This window comes from Gallus gallus, chromosome 5 (assembly GCF_016699485.2).
Source record: "Gallus gallus isolate bGalGal1 chromosome 5, bGalGal1.mat.broiler.GRCg7b, whole genome shotgun sequence".
Classification (NCBI taxonomy): Eukaryota; Metazoa; Chordata; class Aves; order Galliformes; family Phasianidae; genus Gallus; species Gallus gallus.
Genome location: NC_052536.1, coordinates 38,388,687 through 38,402,338, shown reverse-complemented (window position 1 = coordinate 38,402,338; position 13,652 = coordinate 38,388,687). Strand labels below are relative to the sequence as shown.

Genomic DNA, 13,652 nt, shown 5'->3' with positions numbered 1-13,652 from the left:
GATGGATATCTGTGTAGGGTTTGTAGCAAAAGATCGATACTGTCATCTCTGATGTTGATGCAGGTAGAAAGAGTCCCTGTCATTTTCTGCTTTATACTACCAACATTCAAAAGTGTTATGTGAACAGCAGTTTATATATATACATATAATCACAGATAGCAGTCTCCAGGCGGCCATTAATTCTTAACAGAAATTCTTCTGTGCATATATTCTCTTTAGTAAGGCTTTTAATTGCTCGTCTGTCCCCCTACTTCTCTATTTTTCATCTCTAATTACAGAACAGTTTTTCTAGCACGTTGTTGTGACATGTAACCATTGTTAATCATCTTATCTGAATACTTCATTTTACCAAATCTCTCCCAGTGGTCACCTTCAAAGCTTGGCTTCTTAACCCACGCAACCCATCAGCTAACTTGTACAGAGTATGCCTTTGGATGTGTACTTGAGAGCAGATGCAACTGCCACTGTGCCTTTTAGCTTGGCTGACTGGCTGTGGTGCTGCCTGAGTTAGAATTGCACTTACTTGAGTTGATAAAGCCACTGTTGTGCTGTACAGTTTCAGTGACTTTGACTAAAAGCTAGCTATGGACTGCGGTCTAACCTTAAGAGGCAGGGTAAGTTACTCTGATTGTAACTGTTTGTTTTTCTTCGGAGAAGTCGTTTGTTTGAGTTGCTACACTGAATGATTATATATAGTGAATTCATTGGAGGAAAAAAAAAAGTGAATGGGAAAGCATTTTCATCTGTTTTATGGTTTTTTTTTTGTTTGTTTTGTTTTTTAATGGCAGATGCTTTCTTTACCTGTCAAAAGAATGTGCTTCTGGCGAAGAGCACGTCCACCCAGATAGAAGGCATCTTTGCTGCAACCAGAGGAAAGTTGGTCCAAGAAGAGCAAGAAGCCCTGCTCCAGCAGTGGGTGGAGGAAGGAGCAGGGAGTTCATCAGCCAGTGAGGGTGCTCCAGTAGTGGGAAACGTATTGACTACATCCACCAGCACCTGGTTAGAAGGTTCAGAGCTATTGATGAGTAGCCTTAGCGACCTGAATTCAGCTCCAGAAGTCGTGTGGTGTGCCAGTCAGCAGCTCACGGAGCTATGTGCCTTGACCTCTTCAGAACCTCAAGATCACGCAGTGACTAAACTGGAAAAATTACCAGCAGAGGAAACAGTGGCTGTCGTAGGCAGTGCGCCTTGGGCAGCTCTGGTGCCCCAGGCAGATCACCAGATAGCTGGCTGTGCCACTATCAGTGTAGAAGGGCTGAATGAAGACCCAGCGGTGTTGGCATGGAGTTTAGAAGGTGGCACAGAGATGGTGCCAGCAGAGCCCCCTGCCTGGCCCGCTCAGGATGCTGTGCAATTTTGTCCTCTCCCGGCGGAGGTACCCTACCACGGTCAGTGGGAACAGCTCTGGGTCTAATGTTAGGAATTTATGCTGTAGAGAACCTGGTTAGGTTTTTGTTTCTGGTTGAGGGGAGTAGGTCTGGGCTTGCTATCGTGGAGACATATGTCAGACCATACAGAATTGACAAGATCTGCTAGCAAAAGCTATGAAGTGAGGTTTTGCCTAGGACAGGCTGATCACAGCTGGAAGTGCCTGTGCTATTAGGCTGTCTGGATATTGATACATTACTTCTCAGGAGCTGTGCCTGAGAAGTATAGAAAACACTCAAAAGCTTGTTGAGTTTTTCTGTATGCTCAACTCTGGTCTTCTGTTATCTCATCCTCAGTTAACCAAAGGAGTCCAAATAAAGCATCTGAAAGCCAGAGTGGATGAGAGTTAGGTTAGAGGCTCAATTACCAGAGCTTAGGGGATGACATTGATATTCTGCATCCCAAAGGAACAAAAAAATCTGGAGGGTACCCAGAATGGCTGTAATTTGGCTTTGTTGTTTTTTTTATTTTATTTTATTTATAGAGATTTTATGGAGAGACTGGGAGGATCTTTCTGTCCAGCCTTGTGAGCTTGAACTGGGCTCAAAAAAAAATCCTCTCTTTGAATTTCGTGTCATGTCTTACAACATCCTTGCCCAGGACCTGATGGAACAGGGCCACGATCTTTACCTACACTGTCATCCAGACATCCTGAACTGGGACTACCGCCTTCCAAATATTTTGCAGGAGATCCAACACTGGGATCCTGATGTGAGTATGACTTAAGCCCCTTACATGTCACTATCACCAGAATTTGAATTTTTTGTTTGATCTAATTGCATTGTGGCAATTTTTTTTCCCTCTTTTTTCTTTTAAGGGTGAGGAAAGTAGTAGGAAGATGCTACCTACTTGGTAGCTGAATGCTGATTCCTCTGAGACTATGCGAGGCCTTTTGTATACATTTTTTTCCTGCCTGTCTTGTTTTGAGTGTGTTTTTGTAGCATTCAGTAATACTTAAGTAACAGAGGTTAACTTCATAAACAGCAGAAGTGAAGGAAGAACAGTAATGTATTTTTCTGGGGAAGAGCTAGGTTTATAAGGCAGCACAGGAAGTGAGGCTCACATAAAAGAGGACTTCACAACTTTCTCTGTTCTTTGAGCCCTCTCTGTGTGATGAAGGAACTTTTGCCTCATCACTGGATAACTGAATGATAAACTAATGTGACCCAGAAAGTTATCACTCTCTAGATGGGAATTACAGGACAGAGTTGCAATCGTGGCCTTTCTATTGCAGGGTTAGTATGCGAGTATACTTGTGCACTTTCTTCCTTCCCCGAAACAAGGTAACTGGCAAATACTGTTGGAGCGAGTGAGGTCTCTGACTTCCTTCCAGGTTCTGTGTCTACAGGAGGTGCAAGAGAACCATTACAGGGAGCAGCTAGAACCGACATTTGTGAAGATGGGTATGTCCTGCTTTTATGTGTCTGTATTTCCAGCTCATGGGACTGGTTGAGTAGTGCTTCCCACTTAGTGTCTTCAAAGCACTCAGTCTTGAAAGAACTCTTTTTCCTTTTTATTTGAGCTGCTGGCCTTACTTCTGAACCGTCTGCCTAGACCTTTACCCTTTCATTTGTAACTGACTTTTCAGCTTGAGAGTTCAGAGTAGCAAATCTGTCCTAGAAGGGCAAGGAGAGAGAAAAGATGATTATTAATTATACACAGTGATTACTGGGTCAGAATTGGGTATAATGCTGCACCCAGACCATTGTAACTGTATGTTAGAATAACTAAGAGTAACTGTATATAATTAGGAGTAACTGTATGGTAGAAAGCATTGCACCTGCAAGAAGAAAGGTTGGAGTCTGTGCTTCCCAAGCAGTGAGTCTTCTCTTATGTGCCCAGCATTGCTTATTGCAAGAGACAGCTGAGGCCTTAAGGAATGCTGATAGGGGATGTAAAATGCTATGTTACTAAGCAACCAGTGCTTTACAAGTTGGGTTGCTTACTGGCAGATGATGGCTGATTTTTTTTTTTTTTTTTTTTTGTATTTAGAGCCTAGATGTATTGTAGGAAGCAGGCTGAAAATTAACACAATAGGAATGCATAGGGGTTGGAGAAATAATCCTTCTGGACAGGCTACTGTTAGTATACTACAGGCTGCTGTAAATATAGCAGAATTCTACAAGTCTACTATACTAACTTGCTCAACTTGAATGGGAAGAGAGCCTGAGGTAGCAGCCAGATTAGCTTTTTAATGAGTAATGATTTCTCTTCAGGCTTTGCTTGCTTCTATAAACGGAGGACTGGGAGAAAGACCGATGGCTGCGCAGTGTGCTATAAGCAAAGCAGATTCCAGCTAATCACCGTCAGCCCCATCGAGTATTTCCGGCCTGGCCTAGATGTCCTCAATCGGGATAATGTGGGTTTGGTGCTTCTGCTGCAGCCCCTGCTCCCAGAGGGTCTTGATCTGAAGGCAGTCAGTCCTTTGTGCGTCGCCAACACACACGTGTTGTTCAATCCCCGGCGGGGAGATATCAAACTTGCTCAGATGGCCTTGCTACTAGCAGAGATTGATAAGATTGCAAAAACTGCTGAAGGTCAGTACTATCCTGTCATCTTGTGTGGCGACCTGAACTCTGTACCTGACTCTCCACTTTACAAATTCATCCGGAACGGTCAACTTTCCTACCAGGGAATGCCAGCCTGGAAGGTAGGTGCCAGGCAGAACTGGGATTGGGTGGCTCTTTACTGCATGCTGCTGGAGAAAAGCATGGCTGTATTTTTCCTCTTACAAGAAAGAGTCCCAGTATTAAACTTAATTATTCAGGACTCATCCCCAATGCCTCCAGCAGTGCTGAGGAAAGAAACAGACAAATGCGTGCATGTTGCTTCCAACACTGCTTTTTTTGTTTCTTTTGAGCCAGACCAGTGATAACAGTTACTTCATTTCACATCCTGGTTTTCCCTTGCTGTGAGATTTTTGTTGCTGGGTGACTGGAAGTGTAGGGGAGTACAACTCCACCAGAACAACCTGAAATTTTTGTAGGTGTTTGATGTGAAACCACTTTTGCCTGTGAAATGGCTACCTATGCTGGACTCTTCAAGTGGCTGCCTATTAATTTATATCCATGCTTAGATATGTCTTTGGCTTTCAAGCAAAATCATCAATTCAGTAACACATGTCCACAAAGTATGTTCTGTATGGTGACTTCTAGTTAATTGAATCCATGCCCCACTGCACTGCCACTGTGAGGGCACTTTCCTGTTTTGCTCTTGGTGAGTGTGCATACATACATTGTCTGTAGCTTGCAGAAGTTCTGCTGTGTGTTGCTGACATTTTCCTCTCCTGATTCTTGCCTCCTTGCAGGTGTCCGGTCAGGAAGACCTTTCCCAACAGCTGCATTCTCGGAAGCTGCTGTCCCCGCTGTGGCCGAGCTCACTGGGTGTAACAGACAACTGCCAATATGTTACTGTGTGCCAGCCAAAGAAACAGGGTGAGCTCTAGTGTTCACTGAGTATATGAGCTTGCTATGGATTGAGAGTCTGTGGGCCTTGCTGTCTCCCAGAGTAGCCAATGCGTGTGTTCTATGAGGCAATCAGCAACAGATTCTATTCTTCTATCCTTTTCCTTGGCATTTGAATTAAATTCAGTTTTTCTGGAGTCCATCAGTGTAGCCCCGTATCTACAATCACATTTCTCTAGCCAACAGCTGAGAATTCCAAGTAATCATTGCTCTGCACAGCTTTTATATTCCCACACTTAAGCTTTTCTGCAGTTATAAACGATGTTTGGCGTCCATAGCTTTCAACTGCGGGTGTTTGTAAGGGCCATTTTGGGTAGTGATTGCATACCAGTATTAGAAAATGCCAGGAGTCCACCTTAAAACAGTAATCATTCTCTACTATTTCTAAAGCAGATTCTAAAAAAGGAGGCCACACTAAATAGTTCTTGTTGGAAGTCTGAGTATAAAATTTGTATTTAACCTGATGTGCAGAGCTGTTCTTTCTTTTTAGGCAGACTTGAGTTTGCTTGAGTTGCGAGCTCGCTGATCTGCTTAAAAATCCCTTGAACTTATAGTGCTTCAGAGGGAACATTCTTAATTTGTCTCATCAAGGTGCTGGCCATGATTCATTGGCTAAAGGAATAGAACAGAGCACAGTTACTGCTGTGTTTAGGTTATTAAGTGATTCCTCTTCTCATGGTATACGGGTGCTTGGTATGAAACTTGCTGTAAATGTGACTTTGCTGCAGATATTGTATTGTCTTAAATTGCATTTCTGTCTGCAGGCAGACGTAAGTACAGCCGAGACTTCCTCCTCCAGTTCCATTTTTGTGATGTTGCCTGTGAACGACCACCGGAGCTGATCCTCTTGGAAGGTGTGACAGATGCTAAACCAGGTATTAATGGGGTAGTTTTTCAGCTCACGACTCTCCTAGCTGTATAGTGATGAAAAACTGTTGGAGGTAATACCTGGTACAAAAAGGGAAGAATAGCATTCTTTGGCTGTGTGATTATTATTGCATTCCATGGGAGATCAGAGTATAGTCTTACTGCAGCACTGACAGTGTTTGTTGAGGTACACTGGGTTTCAGACTCTTCTGGAGGCGATTTCTAATGAAGACATGTTTTTTTTCTGCCTATTTAAGATTTTTGTTGCAGGAGAACAAACCTGAAGACAATAACATCACAATGGCTGCAACACTGATGTTTCTGGATGCTGATACCCAGTAATCACTAACTCACCCCTGGGCTTTGTTGCATAACTGGTTCTACTCTCTCCATTTCTATTCTGCCTTTTAAGTTACCCTTTGTATAAACTGTAGGCTAAGGCAAATGAACTTTCTGCAAGAGTATAGGTTGAACTACTCTGGGCTTTGATAATATAAAATCCTTTAAGGACACATCCTTATTAGGACAGATTATGACTGTAGTGATCTGCTCTCAGAATGCTTCTGTTAGTCTTAGCTGGAGTTTCCTTTAATATTTTTCTTTGACATGGCTTTGACTGGAAGCTATCTATATTTCTTGGGCAAAAGGACTTATTTTGTCTCAGGTGAAGTCTTTCACACTTGGAACAGGCAGCCTGTTCCAGTATCTATGTACATCTGTCTGGAATCTCTCTACTCCTTTGCAGACCCCCCTCCATACTGGCCCAAGCACACTGCTCCAGTGAATGACCCTGATCTCCAGATGCTCATCCCAAGGTAATTTGATGCACCTTCTATGGCCCCAGTGTTTCATTTTCTGCAGCACTGAAAATCTGGTTGAAGTAAAGACTGAAATAATTGTGAGGGTCCACCCAGATCCCAGCAACTAGGTGATACTGTGACAGCATTGGGTTGATGAGGTCAAGAATGAAAGGCATAGATGGGACTGGGTATTGGATACAAGGTAAGCTCCTGGTCTGCTTTGTGCAAGTGGAGCAAATAATTCTCACTATCTTTCTGTGTGTGTGCTTGCAAACTCAGAAATAGTTTGGAGAGTTGCATCAGTAAGGGAGCTTCCAACTTCACCCATGACTGCAGCATGGGAACTTCCAACTTCAGCTGTGACTGCAGCACTGAAGACTGCATCATCCTATTTCCTTTCTTGGTAAATTCTGGCTGTTCACTTGCAGGTCTGCAGGCATTATCCAGCACGGCCTCAACCTGACCTCTGTCTACAGCCATTTCCTGCCACAGAGGGGACGCCCAGAGGTCACAACCATGCCCATGGGGCTCGGTGCCACTGTTGATTATATCTTCTACTCAGCAGAGCCTGTGATGAATGGAAACACAGGGGGTGAGTGTGCCAGTGAAGGGGTTGTCCCTGTGGTGTTGGAAGAGGTCTGTGAGGTGTAACATAGTTTAGCTCTGTGCTGGACAGAGCATTTTGTTAATCTGGGGTAAATCTGCAGGGTGTAACTTTGACTGTGGTGATGCACGAAGTAGAAACTGTGTGTGCTCAGATATCTTGAGAAGACAGTGCTTGTCTTCCTTGTGGAAAAACTGAAGCTGCTCAGGTAAGATTCATGTAGACTTCCAAGGAAGCCAGAGAGAATGCATTCTTCTTCCTTTGTTTAACTATTAGTGCTCCTGGTAATAAGCAGTGGTGAGTCCTTAGTTCAAGGCTTGGACTTCAGGTCTGACTGAGACCACACATCCTCCTTTAAAGGAGGTGACTCTTGTTAAAAGGACAGCATCTCTCTACTGCCTGAAATGGGAATTAGGTTGATGAAAGGCTGCATGTAAATGCATCCAGGAACTGCCTTGGAGCTGGTTTTGGATCATGTCAGGATCAGCTTTGGGGAGGAGGTTAGAAACAAAGAGAATTAATTCCTGCTCAATGGGAAATTTGAAACTATTTTTAGGACTTATGGGAAGTTCCTCTCATTCCACTGCAAACAACTACCTGGTGCATTTAGCACATAATGGATTTTTTGTGCCTGCAAGCATATGAAACCATTGAACTGCAGCATTATAGGATGCTCACTGCTTTCATATCCAGGCTTAAAAGTGCATGCAATGTTTAGGCAGGTTATCTTTCTTCATCAGGGAAAGGATTGGAAACCACTGACAAGCATCCTTCTGCAAGTCTATAGAGTTAATCTGCAGCATCAGTCTACAGCTGCTGTTTCCTTCCACTTTGTCAGGTCGCAGGCTGTACCGAGATGGAGTCCTAAAGCTGCTTGGCCGCCTTTCTCTTCTCTCTGAAGACGTCCTGTTGCTGGCAAATGGCTTACCAAATCCGTTTTGTTCATCTGATCATCTCTGCCTGCTGGCTAGCTTTGGCTTGGAGATCTCCAGCCTCAGAGAGGGTTAGTGTTGGTTCCCCTTTGCCTAAAGAAAATATATTCTGCATATATCAGTTTGAGACTCTGGATTTACAACCAGCTTGCAAGAAAACTCTTTTATTTGACGTGCCCAAAGAGTCCCTTTCTGCCCTCATGCCCTCACAAAAAAGTAGGGATGAGTCAGTTGGAGCCCTTTCTGCTGGTATTTTGTGGGTCTCTGCAAATCTATGTTTCTGCACAGTTGTGTTCAGACATTATCATCTCCTAAAGGGATCCTTGCTCCACAGCTTAATTTTTAGCAGATGTTTTAGTGCTGCAGGAACCAACCTTGCTCCCATGTTTGTCCGTTGGTAAGATCTTCAAGGACCTGGGAAATACAGATGGATTGCTGTCTGCTTCTGGCTACCAAGCAGCAGGGCATATGTACACCGATATTCATTCACACCAAAACAATGTTTCTTTTAATTTCTGAATGATGGTTTGTGAAGCGTGGTCTTTAGGAATGTGGTGTTGCTTTTGAGAGTGGATCTGCCAACTGTTTAGAAATGGTTTTTCTTAATAATAGTAAGGGCTGTGTTGCTGGCAAAAGAGCTTGTGTAGTTTCAACAAGATCATCCCAGTGAATGTCAGGTGAAGAAAATTGTCTGGCAAGGCATGACAACCCCAGAGCCTGTATCTCTGAAGGCTCTCAAAAGAGAGATAAAAATTGAAAGTGTTTTAGAGGAAGCAGAAACATCAAACAGGACAGTTGAAGGTATTGTAAATGCCCCTACCCTTCCCCTGTGTCTTCTCAATTCCATTTTACCTCTCAGGGGACAGAGAGCCAACCTGTAGCGGCCTGCTGGGCCAGGCTGTGGGCTTTCTGAAGCTAGCCGTGCTTAGGTAGGTAGGACCCATAGGACTGGCTCTTGTCTCTGAACAGATGCTGGGAGGGAGGGGAAGGCTGTTTCCATGGAGGCAGGATTGTCAGTCTCTTGGTGTCCTCTTAGTGTATTTTTTTCAGCTTGTACAGTGCAAAAAAACCCAAAACTGTACCTGGTCCTGAGGCAGATTGCCTTGTTTAGCCTGATTTTTGGTGCTCAGTTTTGCTATGAGAGAGGAAAGCAATATTGGACAAACATTTCTAACTTTCCGTTTGCAAACAAGGCACGGAAGTCTTGTCCTGCCTCAGGATTTTTGAGAGGGTTTGAAAAGACTCGGAATATCATTTGCTCTTTCTGTGTTACACTGGGGGATTTTCATATTTTAAATGTTACTTTCTTTATTGAAAAATAAAATTTTTCTAATTTAATGAAAAATGCGAAGTACCTGCAGCACCTCGTGCTCCTGGCAGCTGAACCCTTGGAGGAGTTGTTCAGCAAGGCTGGGATGTGAAAGAGGACAATGTGGATTAGCTACACAGGATAGTAGTAATGAAGGATAAAGAATGGGGGAAAGGTGTGCCTAGCTATTGTCTCCCATCACATCCTCACATCCCAGAGGTCTATTTGGCATCAGAGTTTATCTTGCAAAAATGGTTTTGGGAACTGTCCCCCTCTTTCCAAGAAGGCAAATGTTGTTGATCCTTTACAAGTTATTTCTGTGAACTGTACAAAAGATGTGGGCTGTGTGCTCCATTCTGTCCCCATACAATTCCTGTATGTGCATCCCCTTGTTGCCCCTATTGCGTGGTGTTGTATTCCCCTGGTGATGTGTGGATGGCTTTTGCTACCCCAGCTTGGATAATATGTGTGAGAGTCTGCATAAGTGAACAGGAATCTGGAGGTAAACAAGTCTGCAGCTTTGTTCACCCTAAATTTCAAAGGTAATGGTTCTGCTATGGTGCTGGTGTTTGTAATTGGGGAGGGGTGCCGAGCTGTGTATTTCTGTGGATGTTTTTTCTGAGAGTTGCTCTAATTTCTTCAAGTACTCTGATTTTATAATTGGTTTTCTTTGTGCAAGGGGGAGAGAAAACAGAAATCCGTGCAACTGAGAGCTTTCTTTTTCTGCCAGGCTGCTTGTAGGTTGCCAGATAGCAATCTGGTTGCAGATAACTCCCACCAGCTGGTAACCTTGTAAAGGAAAACTTGAGACATTGAATGTTTAAAAACAACCGACCAAAAGCAAAACAAAAAACACTGTGACATGTAGGACTGTCACTTAACACTGTGACTGTTTGCTTTGGTTATAAGTGCTGGCCCAGTCTGATAGCCAGTCAGTGATGGGGGGGGTGTGTCAAAGTCCTCCTGACCCTCTGCCACTTTGCCCTCAGACCCACAAGCTGTGCGCAGTTCCCTGTCAGGTGAGCAGGTTGCCCAGGCACCTTGCCACTTCTGTGATGTAGCTGAGCTTCAACATCACAAATACTTCTTCTATTTCATTTAAACCAAAGACTTGACTTTTCTTTTGGGTAACTTGCATGAACACATCTCTCAGGGAGGTTTTAAGTTCCAGCTGTTTTGCTGGAAAATCTGTTTCACGGGTCAGTCTAACACTTTGTTTTTCAGTATATGTGAAATTGTATGATATGGACTTGGAATACTTAATTTGCTAAACGCTGTGGATATGGAGTCGAGTGCTTAGTGATATAATAAGGGACTGTGGTAATCAGCAACTTGTGATGGGAAGCAAAATTAAGATTCCAGATGTAGCTCTTAACACTGTTTCTTGACTGAAATGTGTAACTAGTTGTCATTGACATAGTTCTCTGATACAGAGAAGCCTGTAAATGGTTATGAAAGTGGAACAGGAATATCTGCTATAGCCAGAAGAAGGAAGCAGACTGCCTATGTCATCTCTGTGGTAGTGATGTAGAGTTCAGGGAGATTGGTACTTATGGAAAGGGATGCCAGAGATCACTGGCAGCGTGCATAAATATCCTGTTATGTCCTAAGCTGCAGAACCATGCAGCTGTAGAGGCAAACACAGATTTAACAACAGCTTAGATTGCACCACAGCTACTAAGCTGTATTTAATTACGCCATTTGGATAGAAATTGGACTTCCTTCTCTTTCTCAGTCTTACGTTCATCACTTCGGGAAGATGCCCTTTGTAATCACTTCTTCCAAAATATATGGGATGGGAGGAGTAATAAACAGTATAATTTCTCTAATTTCTGTCTTTTTGTCAGAAAATGAACCTTGGCTACTGCTTGAGGTCTTCTGTGTCTTATGAGGTATCTTTCCAACAGCTGTTTTCCCATGACACTGGATGTAAGATCCAGTTATCTTTTAAAGTTACTGATGTTTATTTTTCTCCAGCTGTATTTTTTTTTTTCACTTAGAAGCTATGGGAGAATTATTTAGGGCTAAGTCATATTAAAACTCAGTATTTTAATAGTGTCAAGCTGTAGGTGGCTTCCTCACCCCTTATCTGGAGAGTTTAGTGGGAGGAGTGGGACCTCTGAAACCAACACTTCAGATAGGAGTAACTCTTGTTAAATAACAACAAAAAATCAAGATTTGCTGTCAGTGCCCTGTATGCAACCTTCTTTGTAAGGCACGGGAAAACAGAGGGCCTTCATTCTGCTCCTTTAAAGAGTCTCTTAGAGGACCTGAGAAAAGTTGAGCATCTCAGAGATGCTCTTTTAAGGACAGATCAGGGCATGCTTTGTGCTCCTACTGATTCTGAGTGATGTTCTTAGCACCTTGCAGATCAGGGCTCTGCTAGAGTGCAATTTCTCCTCCCAGTTTTTACCACCTTACTAATGAACATTTGCTGCATGTACTGTTAGGACTTTGCTGACAGCCAGCGTTCATCCAAATACCACTTTCATTAGGCTTCCTATTGTGCAAGTTAATTGAATTGCTGTCTGTGACTACCTCTGTACCTGACTGTAGCTGCCTGGGTTGTAGTGTTTTTCATAGCTCTGTCACTGAGATGCAAAAGGTGGATGATCGCTGCCATTGAAAGTACTGCATGATGTATCAAAGTCTGATACTGAGTTTCTGTAGAGAACTCATCTGCTATAACAATAACAGATACCTGACTGAACAGCCTGCATTCTTCAGTTTCCTTGCTTTTGTCAGTTATAGGAGCTTGGCTTCTGCTAAGGTGACCTTTCTGCCACTTTCCACTGAAAATATCTTTCTAGTCTTGAAGGTTTTTTCTCTTTTATTTGTTGACTTCATATCAAGCGTGCACATTCTTGTGCTCTAAGGGAATAGGAATGCTGTATAATGGAGCTGGAAAATTTTTCCTAACTGTGGTTAGACAAACACAGCAACTTTCAAGGTGCTGAGGTGGCAATGAGCAAAAAACTGAACTAGAAGTTGGCATGCACTAGAACAAAAGATGCATTTGTTCCATCCAGTCTTTCCTTTTACACACAAAAAAGACTTAGCATCAAGCCTTGGTTTTTTTTAAGTCTGCATTGATAGTCTGCTGCCTTCTCCAGCAGTCTCAAGTTTATTCACTTACCACTTTCAGAAGCTGCTCCTGAACTGGGAATTGAATGCAGCCCACCAACAAAAAAACAAACCAAAACAAACAAAAAAAAACCCAAAAATGTAGGTGTCAACAGCTTATTGGAATTAGGATGGAAGTCACTGCCAAAATGAAAATACAAAGCAGGAAATCCAACTTACCTAAATTAATTGAAGTTTCTAACGGCCTGCTAGCTAAAGTATATCATGTGCCTTTCCATAACCCTGCAGTCCCTGTACATATGGTCCTTCTGGGCTTATTTCCGCTTTCTCGTGGATTTCTACAAGCTCCTGTGCGTGTGAAATCCTTAAATTTTGCAGTCTTGGCCTTCTCAGCATAGTAGATGGCAGTGTTTTTTGGTGGTGTTGTTTTATTTTTTTTAATTAGTGCTTTTAACTGCTTTTCCCAACAAAGGTTTTTCACCGATGTCCAAGTAGTATAATCTCCGATTTGAAAACCTAGAATTGCAGGAGCTAGCTAATCAGGGGGACAGCCTGATAAATGAGTTAGCAGAAAGTCTTGCAAGCATCTGAAGTAGAGGTTTATAGAAGTTGCAATGCTTAATTATTTTTTGCTATTATTAAATGCTTAAAGATCAATAACAGAGCATGGAGCAAGAACCTTTCTGCTGCCGCTGAAGTCCATCATCTTCTGGGCTTGGACACAGACCACAAAGTCTTATGATGTGATTACTTTCTTGTCTGTTCATACCACGTACTAGGTACTGTGCAATTACTTCCCCTTGAGACAGAAATTGCTTGTATAATTAACTTAGCTAAGAGGGACTACTGCATGTGCCATACTTTGGAGTGACAGAATAGGGAATGTTTATTGCTTTCTTCTGCAGTTGCATATTACTGTAAGCTTGCTTGCCTACATCCTTATTACTCGTTTCCCTAGAGAAGGGGTATGTTACGCCTGAAAGATGATAGCCTGAATAAAGTTGGATCCCACTTCCTGGGGAAATGCACTGAATGTTGCAGCTGACTGTCCTTTATTAACCCACAATTTGTCTGAGAAGCTCTGGTGAGGTCATTAGTCTGGAAGGCCACTAAACTACAGTGCTTAAACAGAATTGCTTTTCTGGCCAGGAAGGGAAGCTTGAT

At 42.9% G+C, this 13,652-nt stretch overlaps 1 protein-coding gene across 5 annotated transcripts in view; it reads left to right on the top strand.

The window, feature by feature from the left end:
- The window catches only part of ANGEL1 (angel homolog 1), a 74,937-nt gene extending 61,421 nt beyond the window's left edge, over positions 1–13,516 (top strand). For 4 of the 5 annotated variants that reach the window (XM_025150750.3, XM_015287394.4, XM_015287393.4 and 1 more), the window contains 9 exons: positions 789–1,388; positions 1,913–2,139; positions 2,762–2,831; positions 3,645–4,078; positions 4,736–4,862; positions 5,657–5,767; positions 6,505–6,574; positions 6,988–7,151; positions 8,002–13,516. In XM_025150750.3, the coding sequence (XP_025006518.1) occupies positions 1,022–1,388; positions 1,913–2,139; positions 2,762–2,831; positions 3,645–4,078; positions 4,736–4,862; positions 5,657–5,767; positions 6,505–6,574; positions 6,988–7,151; positions 8,002–8,171 (1,740 nt within the window). In that variant the 5' untranslated portion in view covers positions 789–1,021 and the 3' untranslated portion in view covers positions 8,172–13,516. The remainder of the gene's footprint in view (positions 1–788; positions 1,389–1,912; positions 2,140–2,761; positions 2,832–3,644; positions 4,079–4,735; positions 4,863–5,656; positions 5,768–6,504; positions 6,575–6,987; positions 7,152–8,001) is intronic. The other variant, NM_001031205.2, reaches the window with a different exon arrangement.
- The last annotated feature ends 136 nt before the right edge of the window (positions 13,517–13,652 follow it).